This window comes from Ctenocephalides felis, unplaced genomic scaffold (assembly GCF_003426905.1).
Source record: "Ctenocephalides felis isolate EL2017-DRISC unplaced genomic scaffold, ASM342690v1 CF-g0.4_SCAFFOLD_01170, whole genome shotgun sequence".
NCBI lineage: Eukaryota > Metazoa > Arthropoda > Insecta > Siphonaptera > Pulicidae > Ctenocephalides > Ctenocephalides felis.
In genome coordinates, this window is record NW_020537324.1 from 291,425 (window position 1) to 305,400 (window position 13,976).

A 13,976-nucleotide genomic window follows, 5' to 3' on the forward strand; every position below is an offset into this window, starting at 1 on the left:
CTTAGTATTCATCTACGCATTCTGCGCCACAATCAGGTTCACAACCAGTACCGACTTCTTCATAATCTCTTTCGAGACCAGCAAGATCTGTTCTAGCCTCGGAAAATTCTCCTTCCTCCATTCCTTCACCTACATACCAGTGTACCTAGAAAAATGGATATTTTATTTTAACAAGTGTGTACATATAATATTTCATAAATAACGATTTATTTTTGAAAAATCGAACTTGCTCTTGAACAATGTTAAATTAATAATACAAAATTTATGCGTATATATGTGTACATTGGTGTACATCTATTTTTTGTTACTTACAAATGCTCTTTTACAGTACATAAGATCAAATTGGTGATCTAATCGTGCCCAAGCTTCTGCTACCGCGGTTGTATTAGACATCATGCATACTGCACGTTGAACACGTGCCAAATCACCACCAGGAACAACAGTAGGTGGTTGATAATTCATTCCAATCTGCAAACAAACAAGCAAAGGTTTGATTAGAAATAATTTTCATATATTAGCTTCGAGATAAGAATATAACATTTTACCTTAAAACCAGTCGGGCACCAATCAACAAACTGAATACTTCTTTTAGATTTAATCGCGCAAATTGTAGCGTTTACATCTTTCGGTACCACATCTCCTCGAAATAGCAAACAGCAAGCCATATATTTTCCGTGCCTGGGATCGCATTTTACCAACTGATTTGCAGGTTCAAAACAAGCACTTGTTATTTCATATGTGCTTAAAGTTTCGTGATAGGCTTTTTCTGCTGATATAATAGGGGCGTATGTGGATAGTGGAAAATGAATTCTGGGATAAGGCACCAGATTTGTCTGGAATTCAAGGAGATCCACATTTGCTGCACCGTCGAATCTCAAGGATGCTGTCATAGCGGACACTGCCTGGGCTAGAAGGCGATTTAAATTGGTATATGTTGGTCGTTCAATGTCCAAGTTTCTCCTGAAAATTTAGAAAAAGTATATTGGTAGATCATAATTAAGAGGTTGTTACTTCAGTTGACGTTTTTCTTGGGCATCAAAAATAGTTTATTAGTTTCCAAATTGTTACTTTCAATTAGAGTTAGAATTTACCTGCAGACGTCGTAAAGGGCTTCATTATCGGCCATAAATGCACAATCCGCAAACTCCATCGTTGTGTGGATAGTGAGCATTGCATTATAAGGTTCTACAACAGCTGTCGATATGCAGGGCGATGGAATAATCGGGAATTGTAGTTTAGATTTTTTACCATAATCCAACGAAAGACGTTCCAACATTAGAGATGCAAAGCCTGAACCGGTACCTCCCCCGAAGGAATGGAAAATGAGAAATCCCTGAAAAATCCATTAATAACAATAAATTTACTTATTATATTATCATAAGTTGAATGATAATGTTAGACCAATATAACTATTTTACTTGTTTCAGCCGCAATAGACATGTTTCAGTCGATTGAATTAATTAATATCATATTGACCTGCAAACCACAACACTGGTCAGCCAGTTTCCTTATCCTGTCCAGAACAAGGTCAACCATCTCCTTTCCAACAGTATAATGACCACGTGCATAATTGTTAGCTGCATCTTCCTTCCCAGAGATCAATTGTTCAGGATGAAAGAGTTGCCTGTACGTTCCAGTTCGAACTTCGTCTAGATGAGTAATATATAATTATGTAAATTGAATAGAAATAGAAAATTGAATAAAAATAGAAAATTGAATAAAATAGGTGGTTATATAAAATTTTGAACCGTTAATTTTGAAAAAATCTTTTGATTTTCACTAGAAACTTATCAATGCATATATAACAATTGATATTTCAAATGATCAAAGACTGTTGAATATTTTAAAAATACCTAAAAATATTATACTAGTAATGATAACCTATGAATTAAGGGCGAATTCTGAGCTCGTAAAAGGGATAACAATAATTTTACCATATTTTTTTTACAAGTAGGAAATATAGATAGCAATATGTTTCCAAGTGAAAATAGCCCTTGCCCGGCATTGCTGCACCAATAAAATGTCAGCCCTATTAGATTAATTCTAATAACAAAAATCATCAAATATGGGTGGATTAACCATTGGGTTACCATCTAAAAATACGAAGTAAGGAGAAGTTTCAGTCCAACAGCTCATAGGACGTAAGGTTCTGATTGCTGGTAAAAAATAAAAACAAAAAAAATTATAATTATTGTTTTGAGAATACAAAAAATAATAAAAAATAGTCGCAAGGTTTTAATTCTAGAAGGTGATGAAGCGGGGGCATTTTCAAAAATTGGCACCTGACCATACACATGATTTTATCCTCAAAATAATCTGAAGACAAAAATGTATATTTAATTTAGAATAATGTCGCAGTCGTATGAACTACAAACATGTTATTTTTTTCAGATTTGCGTCATATGAACAAGAACTACGAATTTTCAACACTTGCAAGGTCATGTATTGTACTATTCAGTTGCATTTCGGCACTTGAGCATCAAACATCGTGTGCTTATGCATCGAGCCTTTGTTTACTTTCGGCAAATTCGTGCAAATTGTGAAACACGCTTGGGTCGGCTTTGTCTAGCTTGGCATTTTATCATCGACATACATTTGTGATGTGAGTATTATTATTATTACATTTATTTTGTATCTATTTTAATGAAAGTACGTACAAAATATTAAACAGAAAATGATGTAAAGACCCAAGCTTCTGGATGTAGCTATGTTTGCATATAGTTAATATCCTTTTACGTATTTATTTAAACTCGTGAAATCACCGAATGGCGCTAACCACAAGTTTTGTGGTTTTACAAGTCTATCTTTTCTTTTCATCTCATATCAAGTTTTTGTCGTAACTTTATTTCAAACGCTTATGTCGCAGTTCTATAATATTTTAGTATTTTATTTCACACTATGAAATTTAACGTCATACAAAGTTTTATCAGAATTGACAAAAAAATTTCAACATTTTCTTACGAAAAAACGGACCGGCTGATCTTTACCAAACCCCGGTTGGTAAGCGGTTCTCAACCAATACCTTTAGAACTGTTTTTGAATTTTTAAAATCGGTCCAAGATTGTGGGTTGAAACGTGGACGAAAAATTTTACAAATTTCTGTTTACCACGACGAAAAACGGCTTGGTTTATAGTCTATATAGTATAGGAAAAACATTTGATTAAGTCGATTATTTACATATATGTGGAAGTTCATCCATATCGTCTTAAGGCAAAATATAACATACTCCCAGTTCTATTTTAAATTTTCTTTTATTATTCCTTTACCTATTACTGTGGGTTCCAAGTCCACCATGACCGCTCGAGGAACATGTTTACCTGCTCCAGTTTCACTGAAAAAGGTGCTAAAAGATTCGTCCATTCCGGAATATGGTGAACAGGCGCAGGGCATATTTCCATCGGGCTGAATTCCATGTTCCAAACAATAAAGTTCCCAACACGCGTTTCCAATTTGGACACCTCCCTGTCCAACATGTACTGACAAGCATTCCCGCTGAAATATAAAAAATAACAAATCATGTCTATAAAAAAAAATTATAAAAATTAATAAAATTTTAAGCTATTATTAGGCTAAGCTTTTGTTTGTGTGAGAATATTTATGAAAATGTGAACTTACTGTCATTTTAACGAATTTTTCTTATTTATTGCAGAAACAGCGAAAATGTCCTTCCCAGGATCTAGAAGTGAATAAGTTAATAAGTGAATAACAGGACCAGACATCGCAAAGTGGTAAGTCAATTTTCCCTTAATATTTTTCAAACTTACCTTAAATATATCGCCAAATAATTGGGAATTTAGAATAGATTAATTTCGAAGAAATAATGATGAATTAGTAAATTTCTTCCCGAAATAATCCCACCCTTTTTAAAGTTTTAACAATTTTACCCCAAAGTAAAATTATGCTCTAAATCATTGCTCAAAAAATATAAAAACAAAATTTTAGAAAACCCCAAAGGTTACTATAATTTCGCCAAAAAACAAATTTTTTGATGACGTACATTTTGTTTGATCTAGTAGTGATTTTACATTTTGCCTGATGTAAAATAAATTTCGCGGAAAAAATATTTTATTATCACGCTCTTCATCTTGATATTACAAAAAATGCAGATATATATTCTGTTTATTATATTTTTTATTCATACTCGTATATTAAAGAATTTTATATCGAGAACATGTGCAAGTAAGATAAAATCGTGTTAAAATTTTAAAATCATACGCTTTGCTGTGAAATAATAAGAGTTTTTATTTTTTGATTATTTTATTATTCTAGACACAAACAATTCGCTTCAGAAATACATAATACATATCTTATGTGATATTATTTATTATAATCATATTAATAAAACGCTTTTAAATATAAAAGGAACATCAGGTATTGTATATTCATTACTAAGCTAATCAACGTATGCTATTTTCATTTAAAATACATTTAACTTGTTCATTTATATCTATATACTGTATACTTACGTTTCGTAGACTTATTTGTATATTTATATATTTACGATTAAATGATATGATCTCTTTTACTATTTTACAAGTTATTTACGACACATGATAAATCTGAATACAATTTCAAAATATAAGTCTGGACGACTCTTTGCAGGTCAGCCAGATTTGACTATTCTTCGGGAAAGAATATCAAATTAAGTTTCGAATACGATTATTCGAGATTTGATTATATATACAATATTCTTATTTTTTTTAATAAGGTTTATATTTATTTTGGCGTATATGCTTTCGTACCTATTTGATTTTTGAATTCGTTTTTATATACTAGTTTACCACTATATTTATTAAAATAATTTAAATTATCAATAAATAGGTAACAGTCTACTAGAAATATATAATTATATTTCTAATTTTATATGAAATCACCTGGAAGATTAGACAGTCTATTTCTAAAGTACTTTCGGAGATATGTTCATGTTATGTTTACTCGAAAATTAATGTCGCGATTTATATACACGTTTAAATATGTATATTAATACATATAAATATTTGTGTGGATTCGTATATTTGAATATTCACTGGAATAAATAATCTATGTATTTACAGTGAATATCAGTTTCCAATTAAATCTGTTAGTGAAAATCAATGGTGGTAAAATTACTGCGGTTGCAAAAATTTTAACAATTAATTAATTAACAACCAATATTAAAAAAACTTTTCAGTTGAACGAATAAACGTCTAAATGACCATATATTATTCTTCTCCTGAGATTTTGTTTATTCCTTCATCCAAAGTTGTTTTTCTTACTTTTTTCCTCTGGTAGAATAGAACCGTAAACACGAGTAACATAATTCAACAATTTTTGGAATTCTCAAATAAATACACATATATAACTTATTTGCTATATACAATATTATAATCTGTAATGTTCCAAACTAAATTCTAAAAGAAATATAATACAGAAATAGTTGTTATATTAAACCATTCTATATACATATTTGTGATTCCACTATTCGTATTTTGTCTTTCGGCGGATGATTCCATCATATTTTTTTATGATTTATTACTAAATATTTATACCCTGCATTACATATGGAAAAATAACCGCCTCTTGACAAAAAATTGGGATTGAAATAAGTCCATATCTATTATTGATTTTTTTGCAAAAATATGATCAAAATATATCAAGAAAAATATGCTAGAAAAATATTTTACAAAGCAAATACCGCTATGGACAAATTTCCAACAATTTCATCGGACTTATTCCCTGAAGAGCAATAATCACAAAATTGTACATAAAATAGATCTTATCAAAATCACATTTAGTAATTATGTTTAATATTTTTGGTAATAACTATGTACAAAATCGAAACTCTTCTTGTCTATTATGTGGGTCATATTTGATGGTCATTTGAAATAAATAGTTTCATGACTATACTTATCAATTTACAAATACAAGACTCATATACAAAGAGTTTCGAAATATTAGGAACTGTATTGACCTCGGAAGACTCTGTCGTACAATATTAAAAGTATTATTTTCTTCTGATTCATCATACTAAATTTTATTGTGCTCAAGATTTTGTTACTCAAAATTTTACAAAAAAGAAATACTAAAATTCTGTTAGTATAATAAATCATCAGAAATTTACTTTTAGCATAAAACATCGTCTAATAATATATTTAAATTTAAATACTAACTTAAAATGCCCAAATATAGAGAATTTAAAATCAGTGAATGATTGTAGCTTATGCAGTATCACTGATATTATATTTAATTGGAGTCAATTGAAAACGTCTCAGTAGAAATTAGATATGATATATAATTTCGTTTATAAAATAAAATATTTTCGTTAAATATCCTTAAAGTATAATTTTCTGTGATATCACATGGGCTATATGTACAAATCTACAAATAATAACTAAATTTGTTATAAATAGATACGATTAAAAACATTGACTACATTGCGACCTTCATGAAACAAAATAGCAAAGACGTTTTTATCTAAATTGATATTTACATATATACATACAAAGACTAATCTAAGAGACGCTCAAACGCGTATTCGTGCCGTCATTCTTGCTGATACGAATACGGATTCAAACCTTGCCCTGATGTTACAAGGGCTAAAGGACCACCAGGGTATGTCAGACCCGTGGAATAAGGAGATCCTGAGTTTGGACTTCCTGGCCCACCTTGTAAAGGTGGATTTATACGTTTTTCTTTCTGTCTTCGGTTACAAAACCAAACGCGGACGACTTCTTTTTCCATGCATAGACCATCGGCCAATGTACCGATTTCTTCTGATGTTGGCTTAGGATTAAGCACAAATGCCTTTTCTAGGGCGACACGCACACTTGTTTCTATCGAAGTGCGTTTTTTACGCCGCCTGCCGATTGCTTCGGGTGTCGTCAAAGGATTTGACATACTGGAGGGATTGTTCATGGTGTTGTCAGCATCTTCTAACCATTTTTGGAGCAAAGGTTTCAGTTTGCACATATTTTTAAATGAAAGATTCAAAGCCTCAAACCGTGATATTGTCGTTTGGGAAAAATCATTTCCATATAATTTACCCATTGCTAGACCAACATCACCTTGCGTAAACCCTGAATAATAGAAATACACAGTCAATAATCGTACTCATTTTGGAATAAATAAACAACTTAATGGTTTTATAAATACCTAGTTTTATCCTACGTTGTTTGAATGTTTTGGCAAATTGTTCTAATTCTTCTAAGTCTGTCGTTTCTTCTGGACTTGGTTCTAATGCTCTGGGCGCACCAGGATGTTTTCCCATCTGGAAAAGTAAATCATGAATAACTCTTCATTTCTTAAGGATTTGACAAAACAAGTCCTTGATAAATTAAATGAATTAAATTAATCTGTCAATATAAGAAATTTACCTGTGGTGTAAGTGTACCAGATCCAGGCGTTGATGGTGTCAGTAAACCTCCCAGATGGGCAGCAACATTGGGCGGCGTAATTTGTGTCTGGCCGGCATTTGGCGGCGAACTTATAGGCGGGGAGTCTGTTTGTCTCGAATGCATTTGCTGCGATTTTTGTAATTGTTGCAACTGCTGCGCGGCTTGAGCTACTGCTTGTTGAAGCTAAAAGAAAATATATTTTATTATAAAAGGAAAAAAGCAGACATGTATACGAAGAAAAAGATATTATAAATTTTCCTTCAATAAAATTGAACTCACGGATGTAAATATAGGAAATTGTGTACTGTATTCTCACTTACATGATTGTGCAGGAATAATTGAGCTTGAGCTTGAGGAGGCAACCCTTGTCCTCCAGGTGAATTTGGATGACCTCCATGCTGTTGCGGATGAAACAGTACGAAATTCTGCAATTGTTGCTGCAAATTTGCTTGATGAGCTTGTAATGCTTGCTGTAATATAGAAATAAATTAGATTGAACTTGCAAAAGAATTAATTCAACATTTGTTATTTTAAATAATAATTACTTGTAAAGCCGCTAATTCTTGAGCTCCAAGTCCGCTAAGATTTGGGGGGCATGCTCCGCCACTGGCTGCGGCCTGCAAGTACATTTGCAAGGGCGGCAAAGCTCCCAGAGGCGGGCCGGAATTATGTGATGGCCGAGGTGGTGACGGAGAATCTGTTCTTGATGAATCTGTCACCTAGGAATAATAGAAAATGATTAATTAAAAAATTTTAATTAGCATAACATGAAGAGGTTCCATCATTTCTCATGCATAATTGCTTTGAAACGCACAAAATCAGAATACAACTAGCATGTAACTTCAATAGTATGTTTCGTTTTGAGCTTCGGGCTCTTGCTGCTCACATATGAATGTATTTATTGCATTTCGCATTTGGGTTTTCCATGTGACTGGACTGTTTGATTAAACCGCCTTTCTGGAGAGACCACGGCAAAAGCGTAATCGTTTGTTTGATCCGCCATTTTGTTGCTGGAAAATCACTTTCCGAGAAAATGGGACAAAGGATGTTTATTTATTGTACATTTTTCATATCCCACGAGATCTATGATAATCACAAAAGTATAAAAAATAAAATACGTTGTGCAACTTTATCAATAAAATAATTATCTTAGTAAATTATCTGAATTATAACAAAATGTAAGTATAATTTGAAATGAAGTAACTATTATGTGGTAATAGAATAGTAGAAATATGAAACAACCGTATAAATTCATTGACCTTTAAAATTCAATAAATCTGGTAATAGTAATTTGTTGCAAACGTGATTATCTAGTGAATTATTTGCTTGTTAAATGGGTCGTGATACATTTTAGATTTTAATTGTTTTATCGTGCACTGATTCTATATCTAACAAATTAAATAGTTTTATATTGCGATATAATTTAATTCCAAATTGAATTATTAAGAAATGTTTCCTACACAATCACGGGATATTTGTGATCTTTCTGAATTGATAGTTTGTTTTTAAAATGGTCTTTTTATGCTGGTTATTATTTCCATTTTATCATAGTCATTTTTGTGGTTAACATCAGGCGCAAAATATTGATGTCGAGTAGCAAGTCTTTTGGGATTTCGGGTCTTTCAAAGTATAATTTGATTTTAGCCGCAGGTTTGGTACTAGTCAAATATCAGAAGCTAATATTACAACCCTTAACATGCCTTGAGGTACTCTCCCATAGAACCCCTTTGAATAAATATTTCGGACTGTTTGTGCTTTTGACGTATGAGGAGTTTAATTATAAATAATTCCCGGACGATAAAAATTGAAATTTGAGAAAAATATATTACAAGTACATATTTTGTGAAGACAGAAATAGAAATTGAATGGGCACACAAAGTAATAAACGGAGATATCGGAATTACCAAGATTTAAAAAAAAAAAATTTGGAATTTGTGCTGAGGCATGTTGAACTTGAAGCTGATTCTTTCTATTTATTATTACTATTAATTTTACTTACCAAGTTAAGAGCACCCCGTTCCTCGTTATCATCCTCGTCACAATCTCTGCTATCACTCCCACTGTCACAACCATCCCCATCTGAAAAAAATTAATTTAATTAATTTTATTATAAAAATAAAACACTATATTAAATATATCTCTTTTTTTAATTTCAATATATTTAAATTTAAATATATCACATGATAGCAACTTTTCTACATATAAAAGCACTAAAAATTTTCTAATATGAATGAATGAATTTAACTTTTCTTTGACTATTTATAATATAAAAGAGATTTTTTTCAATCACTGTAGTGGCTGCTATCAATTATTTATCAATAAAAAAAAGAAACCCCTTTGATGTAAGTGAACATACGCGGGTCGTGCGCCATTTTGGAGCGTGGCAACCCTTAAATAGCATTTGAGGAATACATTTGTGATGACAATAGATCCCATCCCCTTATGCTGGATTAATATGAAGCATGTATAAAAAAACTAATGCGTAAAAAACTATACGCGGCCAATGAAGACTGATTCAAAGATTCACCCTTTCTATACCCTTAGCAAGGGGTGGCGTAATATGCCGTATGGAAATGAGAGCCAATATATATTTGATAGACACGGGATAGTGGAATTTTATTGGGTGACCATATGTACACACACACACATATATATACTAGCTGGCCCGACAAGTGTTTTATCATGTAAAGAAATTATTATAAACAAAATAGGAGTTTGTGGTAGGAGGACGAAAATATAGATGATAGTCCAAGAACTAAGGCAGTTATTCCTACTATAAAGAGCTTAAACTATTATATTTATTCAATAATAAGTTTAAAATTTCTCATTATTTTTTTAAATTCTTCAGTTATTCAATAAATTTCAGTCAATCATTTACCCACCCTTATCGGTTGCAGTTAATACGATTATACCAGAAATTCATAAAATATACAACGCAGTACATAATCGAAATTGCGAGGCGACAGATTTCTAAAATGGATTTTTATGTTATCGATCATTCTTAAATGATGCGGGGTATAGATTTAATAATATTTCAATATTAGGGTAATATCCATGCAAAAGGGGTTAAATGAGAAAAGAATCATATAGGGGGCGTATGGGAATAGAAATAGTAGCAAATGAGTTATATCAGAAATTTAGATTTTACATTTTTCATAGAAGCCATTCGTATGTTGTAACAAACAATTTATAAAATGATATAAAAACATAATGACATTATTTCTAGGTAGACTTTTTATATTTTTTACAGAAGTGTGATCCCAAATAAAGCCTATTATCAAATGTGTCAAAAAATAAGGCAAGGTGTTAACATAAAAGCTTTCTCAAAACCTTTTGTCATTCTGATCTGATATCAGAAATACTATTTCTTTATAGAGAATGTAAGGTCGTGATAAAATCTTAGGATTGAAGATGTATTTAATTGAAATATTTTGTTGAATATATATTATTGATTTTGGATATTAAAAAAGTCATAGAAATATTTAAAAATATATATGATTACATAAAGAATATTTTAAATTTATGTATGCTTTTATAGAACATAGTAAACATAGTAAAATGATGATGAATGATAGACAAAAATGCATTTTAAAATCAAGTAAAAAAAACCTTTTTGTAACTATATATATTTAATATATATATATATATATATATATATATATATATGTGTGTGTGTGTGTGTAAAAATAATCTTATGAAAATCCCGCAATTACCGTAGCGAAATGGAATTGTCATTTCGAGCAGAACAGAAATATGTAAATGTCCTTTCTTTAATTGTTTTAGAACATCATGACTATATTTTATATAAGACTACATATTATAGCATTGTTGATAGAAAGTCCATTGTGTGTACGTAACTCTAATTAAAATGCGCTCAACAGAATATTAACACATAAATTATATGCAAATATTTTAGAATGTTGATTTAATTAATAAGATATATACTACAAAATCAAATATTTTATTAAATCATAATGTATAAATTCATTATCTATTAAAAAATAATTTTACATCAGCGACATCAAATTTTGCAAATGCTCATTAGAAGTTCACATAAGTCATTTATCTTTTTACCAATTACGACGGTTTTCTACTCGAGTTATTTCAATTTCAATGTTATTTCAGTTTGCGCACTTATGATAGCGAAGGAATTTTTGCTTTGAACAAAAACATAATCGTTAAAATCTCATCCCCCTGTAGACAGAACCTCCATTTTACAAAAACATCTGTCCGCCGCAACCCTTGTCCCACGCGCCCAGCACGCGACCCGTTGACGAGCGTCGCATTGAGAAAAGGAAGGATGGCGAATCAAAATCGGAATAACGAATTTTAAAATTGATAATGGATTATAAAATTTAATCAGATGGGACAAAAGTGGAATAGATAATTCGGTAGAATTTTTAGACCTGTCAAAGATTTTAGATTCTCCATAATCTTCAAATAATATATGATCGATACTAGATTTATTCTAATAGTAAAATAATTAAATAAAGATAGGGTACACTGTTGGGTTACTATCTAAATATGGCGTAAAATAAGAACTTCGAGTACAACGGCTTATAGCACAGAAGTTTTGGCTGCTGTTAAAAATGACAATGTAAAAGAAATCATAATCTCGATGTGTATATTTCATTTTGAAATTTGTTTGCATATAAAAAGTATTCAAAATGTGAACTTTTCATATTCTGAACTTTATTTAATTTTTTAAGCACAACAGCTTATAGCACAGAAGTTTTGGCTGCTGTTAAAAATGACAATGCAAAAAAAATCACAATCTTCATTTGTATGTTTCATTTTGAGATTTGTTTGCATATCAAAAGTATTCAAAATGCGAACATTTTATATTCTGAATAGCAGAAGTTTTGGCTGCTGTTAAAAATGACAATGTAAAAGAAATCATAATCTTGATCTGTATGTTTCATTTTGAAATTTGTTTGCATATAAAAAGTATTCAAAATGCGAACTTTTTATATTCCGAACTTTCTTTAAATTTTTAAGCGCAACAGCTTATAGCACAGAAGTCTTGGTTGCTGTTAAAAATGACAATGTAAAAAAACAATCATAATCTTATTTTGTATGTTTCATTTTGAAATTTATTTGCATATAAAAAGTATTCAAAATATGAACTTATCATATTCTGAACTTTCTTTAAATTTTTAAGCACAACAGCTTATAGCTCAGAAGTCTTGGCTGCTGTTAAAAATGACAATGTAAAAAACCAATCATAATCTTGTTTTGTATGTTTCATTTTGAGATTTGTTTGCATATAAAAAGTATTCAAAATGTGAACTTTTCATATTCTGAACTTTCTTTAAATTTTACTAAAATAAGTTTAAGGTTGCTTTCATAGATATACATTTTTATATGCCAGATCTTAAAAACATCCACCGGTTGATTTCTCTAAACAATTTTTATAAAAAAATCGTTAATTTACTGTTTAGCATTTTTAATACAAATTCATTTACGTATTTTTTTCATTTTTGGAATAATTCATAGAATAAAATAAATAAATACATAATGTATAGGATAGGATTCATAGGTTTATTAATTTTTATGCGTTAATTTCATCATTATAACTATCCTCAGATTGCTGCTAAATCTTAGATCATCACTTTTTTCATAGATATACATTTTCATATATAGCAACACAGGGTTTAAAAACATCTTGCACTGGTTAATTTCTTTACATCCACTTTTTTTAATGAAAGAAATGATTTGTCCAAAGCTTTTATCAATAAATTCAAATTATCATACAATTTGCGTTACATAGTGACTGAATGAAATAAACAAATAATATGAATCAAGATTATGGTGAATCTAAAATTTTGAAAAAGCTCAAAAGTTCTACATAATGATTTAGAAGACTTTTGAATCATCTATACAATCTTTTAAAATTTGTAATGTCTATACTTTTACTAGTATATAGTCAGTAAAGTGAACATCTATCTCGACGTATTATTGAATACAAAATTTGGTGAATTTGCAAATCGATATTTGATGAGTGTTTATTTACAAAGCTTCTAAAGAAGAAATCATTACATATTCTCGTAGAATAAATGAATCAAAAATTAAATAATTAATTTTTTTAGAAGTTTTTAGTACAGGAAATTGAAAACACACACACACACACACACATATATATATATATATATATATATATAATGTTACTAGATCGTACAAAGTACATTAAATCTCATAAATCTTTATCCACTATTAAATTAATTTTATTTCCTAATCTAAGCGTTTATTATTCAATTTCACAAAGCCCATAGAATTAATGTGTTCATCTGTTTTCATTTTATATTATTAAACGTGTTGATTCTTCAACCCTTTAACTACCAGACAAAAATAGATCCTTTACCTTTACGCAACCTCAAATTCAAAAGTGCACGCGACCAAAAATAGCTGCACGCGCCGGAAACCTTTTTAAAAGAAAGTGTGCAGGAAAAAAGGGTTCATTGCCAATCAATATACACGATTTGCTAACAGATTATCAGTTGCACGCGTTTATTTATTTTTTATAGGGCACGAGGATGTTCTAGAAGAAATATATGTATATTTTGTACCCATTTCGATTTATTAATATTTTTACCGAAAAATAT

General features: G+C 30.3%; 2 protein-coding genes across 2 annotated transcripts in view; both read right to left on the minus strand.

Annotated features, from left to right (window-relative positions):
• Window position 1: 1 nt before the first annotated feature.
• Window positions 2-3,622, minus strand: LOC113365820 (tubulin alpha chain-like). Its single transcript, XM_026607364.1, has 7 exons — window positions 3,617-3,622; window positions 3,268-3,499; window positions 1,477-1,649; window positions 1,092-1,333; window positions 546-960; window positions 313-468; window positions 2-145 (listed from the first exon to the last, which is right to left on the minus strand). Exons 1-7 carry the CDS (start codon window positions 3,620-3,622, stop codon window positions 2-4), a joined length of 1,368 nt encoding a protein of 455 aa, XP_026463149.1.
• Window positions 3,623-6,523: 2,901 nt separating this feature from the next.
• The window catches only part of LOC113365822 (protein nubbin-like), a 368,699-nt gene continuing 361,246 nt past the window's right edge, over window positions 6,524-13,976 (minus strand). The window contains exons 5-10 of the mRNA XM_026607366.1: window positions 9,374-9,453; window positions 7,920-8,093; window positions 7,695-7,844; window positions 7,354-7,557; window positions 7,133-7,247; window positions 6,524-7,056 (exon numbers count right to left, since the gene is read on the minus strand). Of these exons, the coding sequence (XP_026463151.1) occupies window positions 6,524-7,056; window positions 7,133-7,247; window positions 7,354-7,557; window positions 7,695-7,844; window positions 7,920-8,093; window positions 9,374-9,453 (1,256 nt within the window). The remainder of the gene's footprint in view (window positions 7,057-7,132; window positions 7,248-7,353; window positions 7,558-7,694; window positions 7,845-7,919; window positions 8,094-9,373; window positions 9,454-13,976) is intronic.

Bases quoted from the DNA above. Each gene is read 5' to 3' on its own strand.
- LOC113365820 (XM_026607364.1), bottom strand. The intron at 1,334-1,476 runs GTCAATATGATA...TGGATTTTTCAG, and splicing joins ACCAGTGTTGTGGTTTGCAG to GGATTTCTCATTTTCCATTC. The intron at 469-545 runs GTAAAATGTTAT...GTTTGTTTGCAG, and splicing joins GGTGCCCGACTGGTTTTAAG to ATTGGAATGAATTATCAACC.